Source organism: Vulpes lagopus, chromosome 2 (assembly GCF_018345385.1).
Source record: "Vulpes lagopus strain Blue_001 chromosome 2, ASM1834538v1, whole genome shotgun sequence".
In the NCBI taxonomy this organism is placed as follows: Eukaryota; Metazoa; Chordata; class Mammalia; order Carnivora; family Canidae; genus Vulpes; species Vulpes lagopus.
In genome coordinates, this window is record NC_054825.1 from 84,006,422 (window position 1) to 84,020,913 (window position 14,492).

At 36.6% G+C, this 14,492-nt stretch overlaps 1 protein-coding gene across 2 annotated transcripts in view; it reads left to right on the forward strand.

The window, feature by feature from the left end:
* Nucleotides 1–14,492, forward strand: part of TBPL1 (TATA-box binding protein like 1) — a 37,002-nt gene that overhangs the window by 14,941 nt on the left and 7,569 nt on the right. The window contains exon 2 of one of the 2 annotated variants that reach the window (XM_041742616.1): nt 13,535–13,607. In XM_041742616.1, the coding sequence (XP_041598550.1) occupies nt 13,535–13,607 (73 nt within the window). Of the gene's footprint in view, nt 1–13,428; nt 13,608–14,492 lie in introns of both variants that reach the window. The other variant, XM_041742617.1, reaches the window with a different exon arrangement.

Genomic DNA, 14,492 nt, shown 5'->3' on the forward strand with positions numbered 1-14,492 from the left:
TACTTTAATCGAGATATTGTGATTTGTGAGGTGCTCATTCATTTCTCAAAACAATCATGTGACAAGTAAACAATGTGCGCATTTTACAAATAAGTGTGGGAATAGTTCAGAGCTAGCCTACCGTCACATAGCTTCCATTAGGTTCCAAGTTCTCTTACTTTATAGGTAGGTTTTAGTACATAATGAAATAGTGAAATTCTTAAGTAGGCTGCTATTTAAACATTAAATATGAAATAGATACTGAATTATGTATTTTTTAAAGATGTATTTGTTTTAGAGACTGCAAGCATGAGCAAGAGGGGCAGAAGGAGAGGGGGAGAGAATCCACATAGAGTGCGGAGCCCAGCTTGGGGCTCAATCTCACGACCCTATAGCCTTAGCTAAAACCACAGGTTGGATGCCTAACTGACTGAGCCACCCAGGCACCCCAGATTATGTATTCTTAAGTCACAAAATACTTTATTTTTTTAACTGGAACTTTTTCACGAGAGTATACACCATTGACATATCTTTTGTTAAGCACTCCTTCAGAAATTCAGCATCATTTAAATTTTCCTCCACCATCTTTTAGGCACCAATACAAATATTTTTACTGACTGAAGCATAAAAATTCTCCTTTCTATTTTTTTATTTTTTATTTTATTTTTTTTTTCCTTTCTATTTTTTTAAATAGGTATTTGCTGACAAAGCCCCAGTTGTTATTAATTTCCATGAAAAACAGTATTTTTATTGTTTTCTTAATACAGATTTAAAAAATTACAACAGTTCGTTTTGATGCAAGTTATTTACATGAATGCTATCTGCGTACCACTCTTCAGAACTGGTATTTAGCCTGAGTCGTAGATAGTAGGCAGAGGCAAAAGTAATGAAGGTACTTTAACATTCTGTTTAACCTAATGTGATAACAGTTTTGTATATCAAATACTTTTGCTTGATAATTAAGTATTTGTTAAATGTTTTATATAATAGGGGTGGCATAATATATGATCCTTTCCTTTGGAAAATAAAAGCGTTTTTGAGGCCAGGCCTGTTAGTAAAATTTTCTTCCTGTGGCTAGAACACAAAAATGCCAACCCTAGGGATGGGCCCCTAAAGAGCTAAGGAAGAGCTCTTGTGCCATGCACTAAAATGTCTTCATGAAGGAAGGTCACGCTGCCACACGAGTTAAAGGTTTGTGGTTTGAGTTGTGTGCCTGTACCTTTGCCCCTTCGTGCTGGTGTCTTTATTGCCTGCCCCTTTGAACAAAAATGCATGTTGAAGGGAAAATGGGAAGTTGAGAATTGGGATATTACTTAAAGATTTTATTTATTCATGAGAGACACACAGAGAGAGGCAGAGACACAACACAAGGAGAGGGAGGAGAAGCAGGCTCCATGGAAGGAGCCCGATGTGGAACTTGATCCTGGGACTCCGGGATCACCCCCTGAGCCAAAGGCAAACGCTAAATCACTGAGCCACCCAGGCGTCCCTAGCTCTAGAATTGAAATCAAAATTTAGCATATCATTCCTAAGCTTATCTATAGCATGTCTTCATCTAAGATGTTAGAATCTGGTATTTTAGAATTAGATGGGATCTTTGGAACCATCTAGTCTCATCTTCCACTAGAATGAAAGACTCATTCCATAACATTGCTAATTGCCGTTGGTTTATTCTCTAACCCCGCCTCCTCTTCTTTTGATACTTTTCTTCCGTGGAGCAGCGGCTTTACAGGTACTTGTTTATTGGTGTGGTTTCGTGAGATCTGCTCCATGTGACTTTAACTGGTTTGCAGTATCCTTTTTATTCAGATATTTGAGAACAACTGCTCTCTTTTCTTTCCTGTGTTAAATGTCCTGAGACTTTCCTCACACTATTTTTGTATCTCATGCCATTCGACTTTCCTCTGGATATTTGGTTATCATTGCCCTCTTTAAATTATGTTAGGATATTCTAGATGTTTCAGTTACAAAGAAGGCTACTACTTCTTTGCTCTGGTCACTCCTTTCTAGCCTAGGTTTTGTTTGTTTTTTTTAGATAGGTCACTCCTATCTAGCCTAGGTTTTGTTTGTTTTTTTTTTTTTTTAAGTAATTACAGTTTCATGTATGATCTAGTGTGAAGTAAAGTCTTTTTCTTAAACATTCTTTATAGGTGTTACGGATGGGGATCCCTGGGTGGCTCAGGGGTTTAGTGCCTGCCTTTGGCCCAGGGCATGATCCTGGAGTCCCAGGATCGAGTCCCGCGTCGGGCTCCCAGCATGGAGCCTGCTTCTCCCTCTGCCTGTGTCTCTGCCTCTGTCTCTGTCTCTCTCTCTCTGTCTATCATGAGTGAATAAATCTTTTTTTTTAAAAGGTGTTAATGGAAATTTTCAGATAATTATAGAAAGAATATATAACAAGTATCTGTATACCTATCACCTAGTTTTAATAGTTGTTAAGAGATGAAACAGTAACATAACATTTTTTGGTTTTACAATACAATTATATCTGCTATTCTGTATTTCAGTGTAGGTCGTCCCAATTGCATATTGTCTCCATAACCACTCTATCATTGCATGTAACAAAATGAACAGTAATTCCCCAGTATTATCTGTCACTCAGATAGGTACTGATTTCCTTCAAAATACTGCTTGCAGCTCGTTTGTTCAAACCAGGATTCAGTCACAAACCATGTTTATCTTTTTTTTTTTTTATTAAACCATGTTTATCTTAATAAACAAAACGTGGGCTTTAAAATTTGTCAATGTTACATTTTCTTATATTGATTTTGTCTCTCTGGGGTAGCCCAGGAATTGACAAACTTTTTTTTTAAAGGACCAGACAGTAACTCTTTTAGACTTGAGGGTCATGTGGTCTTTGTCACAACTGCTCAGCTGTGTCACATAGTCATTAGGTAAATACTTGAGAATGGCATGTTCCATTAAAACTTTTTTTTACGGGATCCCTGGATGGCTCAGTGATTTAGCACCTGCCTTCGGCCCAGGGCATGGTCCTAGAGTCCCGGGATCGGGATCGAGTCCCACATCAGGTTCCCTGTGGGGAGCCTGCTTATCTCTCTGCCTGTGTCTCTGCCTCTCTCTCTCTCTGTATTTCTCATGAATAAATAAATGAGTTCTTTTAAAAAACAACAACAACTTTTTTTTTCTTTTTTTACAAAATAGCCACTGGCCCATTGACCATAGTTTGCTGACCCTTGCCTAACCTGTTGTGATCTCCTTTTTTTCTGTCTGTTAATGTGGACTTCTCAGATTTTGTGTCAGTTCATTAAATAATACTATTTGATTATAAAATGCAATTACCAGTGAATCCATCAAACAGTAATAGCTGCCATTTAATGAACACATGCTAAATGCTATGTACTAGACATAAATAACCTATTTAATCTTTAAAAGTACCTTAGGAGGTACAGTGATGCCACCAATTTCCAGAAGAGAAAATTAAGAAGTAAGTTTTCTTCTATACTATTAAATAGATGTGAAAGAACAGAAAAAAAAACAAAAAAACAAACAAAAAAAAACACGTCTTTTTAAAAGGCAAAACGTAAAAAAATAAAAATAAAAATAAAAGGCAAAACGTTAGCTTGGTCACAGACGTGCGTGGAGGGACTATGTAATCTGTTGAAATCTGGACACAGAACGTCTACTTCCTAACGTGCTGTTTTGAGAGCTTTTTAAATAATATAAGATTACTTAGATAGCATGTCTTGCTTGTAGAAAAGAACAATTTCCAGGAGACCATGAGGGTTCGTGTTATTTATAGATTGGTCTGTATTCAGTCTCCCCCTCCTTCTGCCATTTCTCAAATCATGGGTGGTAATTTGGTGGTTAGAGCATTAGAGGCCCTTCCCTCAGTATCCTCAGATTCAACTTGAATACACTTAAAGTAGCTAGATTCTACTTTTTTCTCAGGTTTATTTAGTTTTGTTCTTTTGGCTTTTTACAGGATTTTAGGGGTATTTTTGCCTTGTCTTTATGACCCTGTTTATTGTACCCTTTTCAGTTTAAATATCTTTTCTGGCATGGAAAATATAAAATGTAGTACAGGCATAACTAGTTTTATTGCACTTCACAGATACTGTGTTTTTGGCAAATGGAAGGTTTGTGACAACTCTGCACCAAGCAAATCTATTGGCACCATCTTTCCCGTACTTTGATAAGTCTCTCAGTTTTCCAGACTTGTTTATTACCCTCTTTTGTTATAGTGATCTTTGATGTTACTCTCTAAGTGTTTTGGGGGCACCATGAAATGTACCCTTGTAAGATGGCAGACCTAATCAAGAAATAACGTGCGTATCTGCTGCACCAACTGGTCATTCCCCTGTCTCTCTCCTTGCACCCCCCTTTTCCCTGAGACACAACAGTATTGAAATTTGGCCAGTTCATAACCCTACAGAGACCTGTAAGTGCTCAAGTGAAGGGAAGAATTACACAGCTCTCACTTTAAATCAAAAGCCAGATATGATTATGCTTAGTGAGAAAGGCATGTCAAAAGATGAGATAGGCCAAAAGCTAGTTAGGTCTCTTGTGTCGTTAAGCCAAGTAGTGGATGCAAAGGAAGAGTTCTTGAAGGAAATTAAGAGTACTACTCTGGTGAACACAATAATGTGCTGTATTGCTGATATGGAGAAAATTCTAGTGGTCTGGATAGAAGATCAAACCAGCCACCAGATTCCCTTAAGCCAAAGCCTAATTCAGAGCAAGGCCCTAACTCTCGCCAAATCTGTGAAGGTTGAGAGAGGAGAGGAAGCCGCAGAAGAAAGTTTGAAGCTAGCAGAAGTTAGTCATGAGGTTTAAGGGAAGAAGCCATTTCTATAACAAAAGAGTACGATGAAGCAGCAGGTGCTACTATAGAAGCTGCAGTGAGTTCTCCAGAAGGTCCGGCTAAGATCATTCATGAAGCTGGCTACGCTAAACAGCAGATTTTAGATATAGACAAAACAGCTTTAGTTTGAAGAAAATGCTATCTAAGGCTTTCATAGCTAGAGAGGAGAAGTCAACGCTTGGCTTCAGAGGTTAGGCTCTTCAGTTAGGAGAGAATGTAGCTGGTGACTTGCAGTTGAAGCCAGTGCTTATTTACCATTCAGAAAGCCCTACAGCCTTTAAGAATTACTCTGTCTACTCTGCCTGTGTTCCATAAATGGAACAACAAAGCTTAGATGACAGCACATCTGTTCACAACTTGACTTAGTATTTTAAGCCCACTTTTGAAGAACCAGAAAAAAAAAAAAAGATTCTTTTCAAAATACTACTGCTCAAAAAAAAACAAAAAAAAACAAACAAAAAAAAAAATACTACTGCTCACTGACAAGGCACCTGGTCACCCAAGAGCTCTGATGGGGATGTGCAGCGAGATTAATGTTCTTTTCATGCCTGTTCACACAACAGTCTTTTTGCAGCCCATGGATCAAGGAGTCATTTTGACTTTCAAGTGTTATTATTTAAGAAATACATTTCCATAAAGCTAGAGCTGCCACAGAAAGTGATTCCTTTGATGGATCTGGAAAAAATACATTGAAAACCTTCCAGAAAAGATTCACCATTCTAGATACCATTAAGAACATTTTTTTTTTAAGATTTTATTTATTTATTCATGAGAGACACAGAGAGAGAGAGAGAGAGAGAGAGAGAGGCACACTGGCAGAGGGAGAAGCAGGCTCCATGCAGGGACGGAGTCCGACATGGGACTCGATCCAGGGACTCCTGGATCACGCCCTGGGCCGAAGGTAGATGCTCAATCCCTGAGCCATCCAGGCGTCCCATTAAGAACATTTGTAATTTGGGGGGGGGGGGGGAAGAGCTCAAAATATCCACATTAACAGGAGTTTAGAAGGAGTTGGACTTCAGCCCTCATGGATGACTTTAAGGGACCAAGACTTCAGTGGCGTAAGTGAATGCAGGTGCAATAGAAGAAACAAGAGAACTAGAAGTGCAGCCTGAGGGTGTGACTGAATTCTGCAATGTCATGATAAAATTTGCGTGAGGAGTTGCTTCTTAAGGGATAAGCAAAAGCATTTTTTGAGATGAAATCTACTTTGGTGAAGATTGTTGAAGCGACAACAAAGGATTTAGAATGTTACATACACTTAGTTGATAAAGCAGTAGACTTAGTGGATTGAGAGGATTGACTCCCATTTTTGAAAGTTCTAATGGTAGCTCAATGCTATCAGAGAGCATCACATGCTATAGAGAAATTGTTCATAAAAGGAACATCCAATCTATCCAGCAAATTTTATTGTTGTCGTATTTTAAGAAATTGCCACAGCCTCCAACCTTCAGCAACCACCACCTAGTGAGTCAGCAATCATCAACATCCAGGCAAGACCCTCCCCCAATAAAAAGATGGACTTGCTCAAAGCTCAAACGATGGTTAGCATTTTTTAGCAATAAAATACTTTTTAAATAAGGTATATAAATTGATTTTTTTTAGACATAATGCTATTGCACACTTAATAGACTACAATATGGTGTCATGCAACTTCTATATGTACTGAGAAACCACACAATTCATTTGACTTGCTTTATTGAGTTACTTGCTTTACTGTGGTGGTCTGGAACCAAACCTGTAGTCTTCGATGTACTTTGTCTTAAAAGCCAGGAGGTGGCGGTGTTTTCCGAGTAATTCTTTTAAGGTTGCAGTTTGTGCTGATTGTTGAAAGTAATGTTTTTGAATACCATTAGAAAGTCAAAGATCCTAAAACACACGTGTTCTTGTCCCAAAAATCATTGAGTGAGGAAGAAGCTGCTTCAGCTTCTATGATGCACTTTTTTCTAGGACTATTTAAAAATTTTTGAGATTCAGTTGATATGTAACATTATGTTTCAGGTTATACAACTTGATTCAATATATGTATGAGTTGCAAAATAATCACCACAGTGTGGTTAACATCCATCACCACACATAGTTACAATTTTTTTTTCTTGTGATGAGACCTTTTAAGATCTCTTTTATCAGCTTTCAAATATAGGATACAGTAGTATTAACTAGTCACCAGACTAGACTGTACATTACATCCATAGGACTTATTTTTTTTTTTATAATTGCAAGTTTGTACTTTTGACCACAATTATAATTGCATTTAATAAAAAGCTAAAAATAGGACATTTCCTGAAGTTAGGACAGGTGCAGTTTTGATCTTTGCTTTTTGTTAGAAGAAAATATTTGACAACTCATACTAGGCATTTCCTTGAGGTACAGGACAAAACGCCTGATTAAACCATGCCTTAATGTTAGGCCTTGGGCAGTGAGAAAGTTATTGATAATTATATTGAAATCAAAATAGAATTAACTTTATTTTTCTTGTAATAAGTCTAATATATATATTGTTTTACTACAGTGTACAAAAAATTGAAAATTATTTAATTTTCCTGTATGAAAAAACTATTGGAATGTTTTACATTTCAAAAATTTGAGTTGTATTTTTCTTTGCATTTCTACTGTGTTTTCTTTTTAAGGTTTTGTTTCTACTTTTATTATTTTCTTCCTTATGTATTATGGCTGTTATTTAATTGATTTCTTGGTTCAAATGCTTAAGTCATTTGTATTTCCATGCTTCTTATTTTCCAGTAGTTGTATTTCTTTCTTGCTTTTAACCTTTTCTTTAGTTGAAGTATAATTAACATATACAATATTATATTAGTTTGAAGTGTACAGTATAGTGATTCCCCATGTATATGCATTACAATGTGCTTATGATAAATGTAATTACCATCTCTCACCATACAAAGTTACTGCAGTATTTTTGACTAATATTCCCTGTGCTGTACTTCTAATCCCAGTGAATTATTTATTTTATAACTGGAAATTTATACCTCTTAATTTCCTTGTATGTCACCCATCCCCACACCCATCTTCCCCTCTGACAACTACCAGCTTCTTCTCTGTTTTAGTCTCTGCTTTTGTTGTTGGTGTTTGTTTTGTTTTTTAGATTCCACATATAAGTGAAATTTTTGAGTAATTTCACACAACATAATACCTTTAAGATCTATCCATGTTGTTGCAAATGGCAAGATTTCGTTCTTTTTAGCCGAGAAGTATTCCTTTATGTATACATATACCACATTTTTTTAATCCATTCACTCATTGATGTGTGATCACTTAAATTGTATCCACATTTTGGCTATTGTAAAGAATACTGTGATTAACATGGGGGTGCATGTATCTTTTTGATTTAACGTTTTCCTTTTCTTCAGATGAATATCCAAAAGCAGAATGGCTGGATCATATGTTATTTCTGTGTTTAATTTTTTGAGGAAACTCCATACTGTTTTCCATAGCACCTATCCCACTTTACCACCAGCAGTGCACAAAGGTTCCCTTTTCTCCACATCCTCACCAGCACTTGTTATTTTTTGTCTTTTTGTTGCCAACCATTCTAACACATGTGCAGTGATATCCCATTGTGGTTTTGATTTGTGTTTCCCTGATGATTAGTGACATTGAGTATCTTTTCATGTGCTTGTTGACCATCTGTATGTCTTTTTTGGAAAAATGTCTCTTCAGTTCCTCTACCCATTTTTTTTTTTTAAGATTTATTTATTTATTTATTCATGAGAAACACAGAGAAGCAGAGACACAGGCAGAGGGAGAAGCAGGCTCCCTGCAGGAAGCTCGATGTGGGACTCGATCCCGGAACTCCGGGATCACAACCTGAGCCAAAGGCAGATGCTCACCCGCTGAGCCACCCAGGTGTCCTTCCTCTACCCATTTTTTAATTAGATTGTGATTTTTGCTATTGAATTATAGGAGTTCTTTATATTTTTTGGATATTTACCTCTTACTGGGTATATATGATTTGCAACTGTTTTCTCCCATTCAGTAGGTTGCCTTTTCATTTTGTTTGCTGTGCAAAAGCTTTTTAGGTTGATGTATCTCTCATTTGTTTGTTTTTGCTTTTGTTACCTTTGCTTTTAAAATTAGACCCAAAACTCAGGGGAGCCTGGGTGGCTCAGTTGGTTAAGTGTCTGACTTCGGCTCAGGTCATGATCTCAGGGTCCTACGATGGAGCCCTAGTCTGGGTATGGCTCCTTGTTCAGTGCAGATCCTGCTGCTTCTTCGCCTTCTGCTCCCTGCCCCCACCCCCACCCCCATGAGTGCTGTCTCTCTCTCCCTCTCTCAAATAAATAAGTATCTTTAAAAAAATAGTTAGATCCAAGAATTCACTGCAAAGATTGGTATCAAGGAACTTATCACCTGCTTTTTTTCTAGTTTTAGGTTTTACATCTCTAACCCATTTTGAGTTAATTTTTGTGCATAGTATAAGATAGTATAGGTTCATTCTTTTGAATGTAGCTATCCAGTTTTCCTAGCTCCATTTGCTGAAGAGACTGTCTTTTCCCCAATGTATATTTTTGCCTCCTTTTTCATAAATCAATTGACTGTATAAGCATGGGTTTTATTTCTGAGTTATATTCTGTTTTATTAATCTCTGTGCCGGTTTTTATGCCAATACCATACTGTTTTGATTATTCTAGCTTTGTAATATAGTTTGAAACCAAGTCCAGCTTTGTTCTTTCTCAAGATTGCTTTTATGGTTCCATACAAATTTTAGAATGTTTTGTTCTATATCTGTGAAAAATATCCTTGGAATTTTTATAGAGATTGCATTGAATCTGTAGATTGCTGTGGGGTGGTATGGACGTTTTAGCAATATTAATTCTTTTAATCTACTAGTATGCTGTATCCATGTATTTGTTTTCAGTTTCTCTCATCAATGTCTTACAGTTTTCAGTGTATAGGTCTTTCACCTTCTTGTTTAAATTTATTCCTGGGTATTCTTTCTGATGCAATTGTAAAGTGAGTTTTTAAAGTTTCTCTTTCTGATAGTTGTTAATGTATAGAAACAGAACAGATTTTATATATTGATTTTGTACCTTGCAACTTTACTGAATTCATTTATCAGTTAAAGCTGTTTTGGTGGAGTCTTTAGTGTTTTCTATATATAAAATCATGTCCACAAAAAGTGACAATGTGGCTTTTTTCCTTTCCAATTTGGATGCATTTTCTTTTTCTTGCCTAATTGTTCTGGCTAGGATTTCCAATACCATGTTGAATATAAGTGGTGAGAGTGGGCATCCTTTTCCTGATCTCAGAGGAAAAACTTTCAACTGTTCACTGTTCAATATGATGTTAACTGTGGGGTGAATCTTTGTTAATATCCAGCACTGCTCTCTTACAGGATAGACAAATTAATTGCAAGTAGGGTTTTTTTGTTTGTTTATAATCTTTCAAAAATGTGTAATCTTTCATGTAGGATGCCTCTTTCTTTTTTAAATACTGACTTCATATTATATCCTTGATCTAAAACCTATGAGAGCAATAGTATTTTCTGAAGCTGCTTGCCAGATTATATTCATGTAAAACATGAACATTGAGTAACTTAAGATGAACTATGTTTTTAGAGTTGCTTAAGCTCTGTTTGGATTAATTTCAAGGCTTTGCATTCACCAAGATTTGCTTTACACCTACTCTCTTGACTTATTTTTACCCTATATATTGCCCTTGTATTCTCCCCTTAATTTGTTTTAACCTGTTTGATGAAAAGAAAAATCTATGTGAAACAGTAAATTTGACATAGTTTCTCTTTAGGTAGTGCTTTCTGTAGCCTATCCCATGGAATGTGTAGCCATTAAGATTAGATTTAGTGACATATAACAAAAATCCAACATGTGAGGGCCTTGAGATGGAAATTGATCTTTCTCTCACATTCATCAAGTCTGGCATTAGGAAGTGCAGGGATAATAAGGAGTTTCACTCTACTGGGAATTCAGGCTTCTGTTTTCCTGTTCCACTATCCTTATCACATAGTCTAATGATCCCAAATGGCTACTTGAGCTCCAACTTTTACATCCAACTCCAGACATTAAAAGTGAAAAAGGGTGGAAAGGCCAAAGGGGTCTTTGCTGGCTTAGCTTGGTCACTCTAAGCAGTCTTTTCTTCCCAAAAGACATAAAACCATTCATTTTACATTAACCATGACGGGACCATGTGGCCTCTTGGCTGTACCTATTCCAGGGAGCCTTAAAAGTATGTGTCATATTTTAGTCCTCCCACAGTGTACCCAGCTAGATTCTCTTGGGTTCTGTTCATTGTGAAGGAAGGGTGGAATGGATGTTGAGGTAAGCAACTAAAAGCCTCTTTACATTATTTCACAGTTTCTATAGGAACATAGGAAACCTGGTGAGGTCTAGGTTAAATATCTAGATTATTACCCAGATACTCTACCCTAGTATCTATTATTACTAGAGTAATAGAGTAGTGGAGTATCTGGGTAATAATATAATCATGGAAAGTGATACTAAGATATCGCTATTCTGCCTTTTGATTTAAACTTGTTTGATCTATATTAACTGTCATTTTTGTGTTATTATTACCAGATATATACGCTAAGTACTTTTGATACGTTCTATATAACCCCCACAATACTTTCTGGTAAGGTACTATATTCCATGCCACAGATGAGAAGACTGAGGCCCAGACATAGTGCATAACTTGTCAGGTTTTAATAACTGATAAGTGGTGAGTCAGATACTGATCCCACTTTTAAGATCAGTATTGATAACTGCCTCAGTCCTCTTTATTAACCTGTGTACCCATATTTTTATCCATTGTTATCCCTGCCCCACTCCTTGTACATAAAAATTATTTGAGGTTGCTCAGACGTACACAACAACAAAATAAGCAGATTGAAGGGAATATAAATGTGAGAAAACTTGATGAACCTGAGATACAAGGGGTACACAGAGCTGAATGCTCCTTCATCCTAGAGAGGTGCTAGAAGGCTTGGTCTGACTTGTGTTCTATCAGATACTAAAAGACAAGAAAACAAGCTTGAATTTTCTTTATTGAAACTCTTGGCATCTTCTTTTTTTTTTAAATTCTTTTTTAAATTTTATTTTTATTCATGACAGACAGAGAGAGGCAGAGACACAGGCAGAGGGAAAAGCAGGCTCCCTGTGGGCACCCTGATGCGGGACTCAATCCTGGGACCCCAGGATCAGGCCCTGGGCCAAAGGCAGACACTAAATCACTGAGCCACCCAGGTGTCTCATCATCTTCATTATTTTAATCGTATAATAATTTGAATCCTTATAAAGAATATTAGTTTTTCGGGATCCCTGGGTGGCGCAGCGGTTTGGCGCCTGCCTTTGGCCCAGGGCGCGATCCTGGAGACCCGGGATCGAATCCCACATCGGGCTCCCGGTGCATGGAGCCTGCTTCTCCCTCTGCCTGTGTCTCTGCCTCTCTCTCTCTCTCTGTGACTATCATAAATAAATAAAGATTAAAAAAAAATGTTAAAAAAAAAAACTCTTATAAAAAGAATATTAGTTTTTCATGTTGCTGCTTCAAGGAATCTTAAAAGTCATTACAATGGTATTATTACTGTTTTCCGGTTTTTTCTGTGGGTTAAATAAGCTGAATTACTGTTACTTGTTTTTAAGAAGTTAAAACCTAGGGACACCTGGGTAGGTAGCTCAGTCTGTTGAGCTTTGGCCTCTTGGTTTTGGCTTGAGTCATGATCTCAAGGTTGTGAGGTCAAGCCTCACATCAATTTTGTGCTGGGCATGGAGTCTGCTTGAGATTCTTTCCCTCTCTCTCTGCCCTCCCCCCCACTTACACTCTTTTTCTTACTCTCTTTCAATAAATAAATAAAATCTATAAAAATGGAAACCTAGTCAAAGATAATTTTTTTAGCTGGATATGGGTCATATACTTACTAAAAACTAGGACTCATTTTTGTTTGTTTTTAGAAATGCTCGTATCACAGTTTTGAAAGGTATATTTTGGAAGACTGTGATCTTGACAAAAATGATGTTGGGCTCTTGGCCAGAGCTCCTTGAAGACAAAAGATTTTGTCTGAATTCATTTTTTTCTCTGGTGTCCTCAGTGACTCACTCGATAAGTGAATAATGAATGAATGGCTAGTAAATGAGAAAAACCTGTTAACAATTATTCTAATAATATAATTAATATTTCTGCTCCTTTAAATAAGTTAGCCAGCTATCCAAAGTAGAGGAAAAATAGGTTATCTTTCCTTTAGCCCTGGCAACATTGTATGAGGTGGACTATAATACCATGAATGGCTGGACATCAGGACCACAAAGTCCAGCCCTTGAACTTGGTGTATTTCGAGAATTGCCATAACTGTGATATGCCTGAAACATAGTGGTTGCAAAGGCAAGTAGCACGAGATAAGTCTGGTAAATTCCTGGGGTGTAAAAGTTACTTATTATAAGGAATAAAAATTAGGACCAGCTTTTGAAAGATTTTATATGATGTGTTTGTTATCTTTTTAAAAGTAACTTTTTAAATGGGAAACAGAAGGGACATGATTTGGTTGGAGTGACCTTTGAAAAATACATAATATAATTCATTTCTTATATTTTAATTTTCAAGACTTTGTGAAAAACAAATTAACAGAATATTTAATTACTTTATTTTGTTTTATTTCTCAGGATGTGATCTTCGTGGTGGGAAGCTAAGTTTTTAAACTACCCCAATGGATGCAGACAGTGATGTTGCATTGGACATTCTAATTACAAATGTAGTCTGTGTTTTTAGAACAAGATGCCATTTGAACTTAAGGAAGATTGCTTTGGAAGGAGCAAATGTAATTTATAAACGTGATGTTGGAGTAAGTATCTAAATTTTGGTATGTGTGCCACATAGACTAATTTTATTGTCCTGTGAATCATGTTCTAAAATACATTCACTATACTGCTAGTTTATAAGCACCTTCCCATGTGCCAGCTGTACTGAATATAACATTGAGCCCTGGAGAGTGGCCCCTCCTCCCCTAAGTGTCCACTTCTGGATGTTCCCGATCTCCTAGTCTTAGCAAAGGACTCACAGGCTACTAGAATTTTATTGTTCTCTCAATTTCTTTTAAATGAAGAAGGGGACATTTATATGTAGTGCATACTTACACAAATATAATTTTTTAGGGGTACCTAGGTGGCACAGTCGGGTAAGTGTCAGACTCTTGGTTTTAGCTCAGGTTGTAATCTCAGAGTCATGTATGTGATCGAGCCGCACATCAGGCTCTCCTCTCAGCTCAGAGTCTGCTTAAGTTTCTCTGTCTCCCTCTCCATCCTCTCTTTCCCCTCTCACTTTCTCTCAAATAAATCTTAAATATATATATTTTTTTCAGTTACATGAATGATATATGATATGAATGATGCCCTTATATGTTGTAATTTTTGTATTATATTTAGCCAAAATAGTAGGTATTCTTTAGTAACAAATAGCTGAAAATAATATGGTTCATATCATAACCTAGCTAGATACTTTAAATTTCAGTTTTTGTTAGACCTGTAATATTTAAAATGAAAGCATGCATAGCTTGCTTTTAAGCTTACTGAGATTAACATTACAAATGACAATGTGTGTTTATCGGCTTTTATAAACCAAATGATGTTGAGATATATATCTGATACATTTATTATGAAAATTATGGATGTATATGAAGGCTGTAAGCTCTAAAAATTATGTGCCAGTATACCTCAGTGAATTATCATTA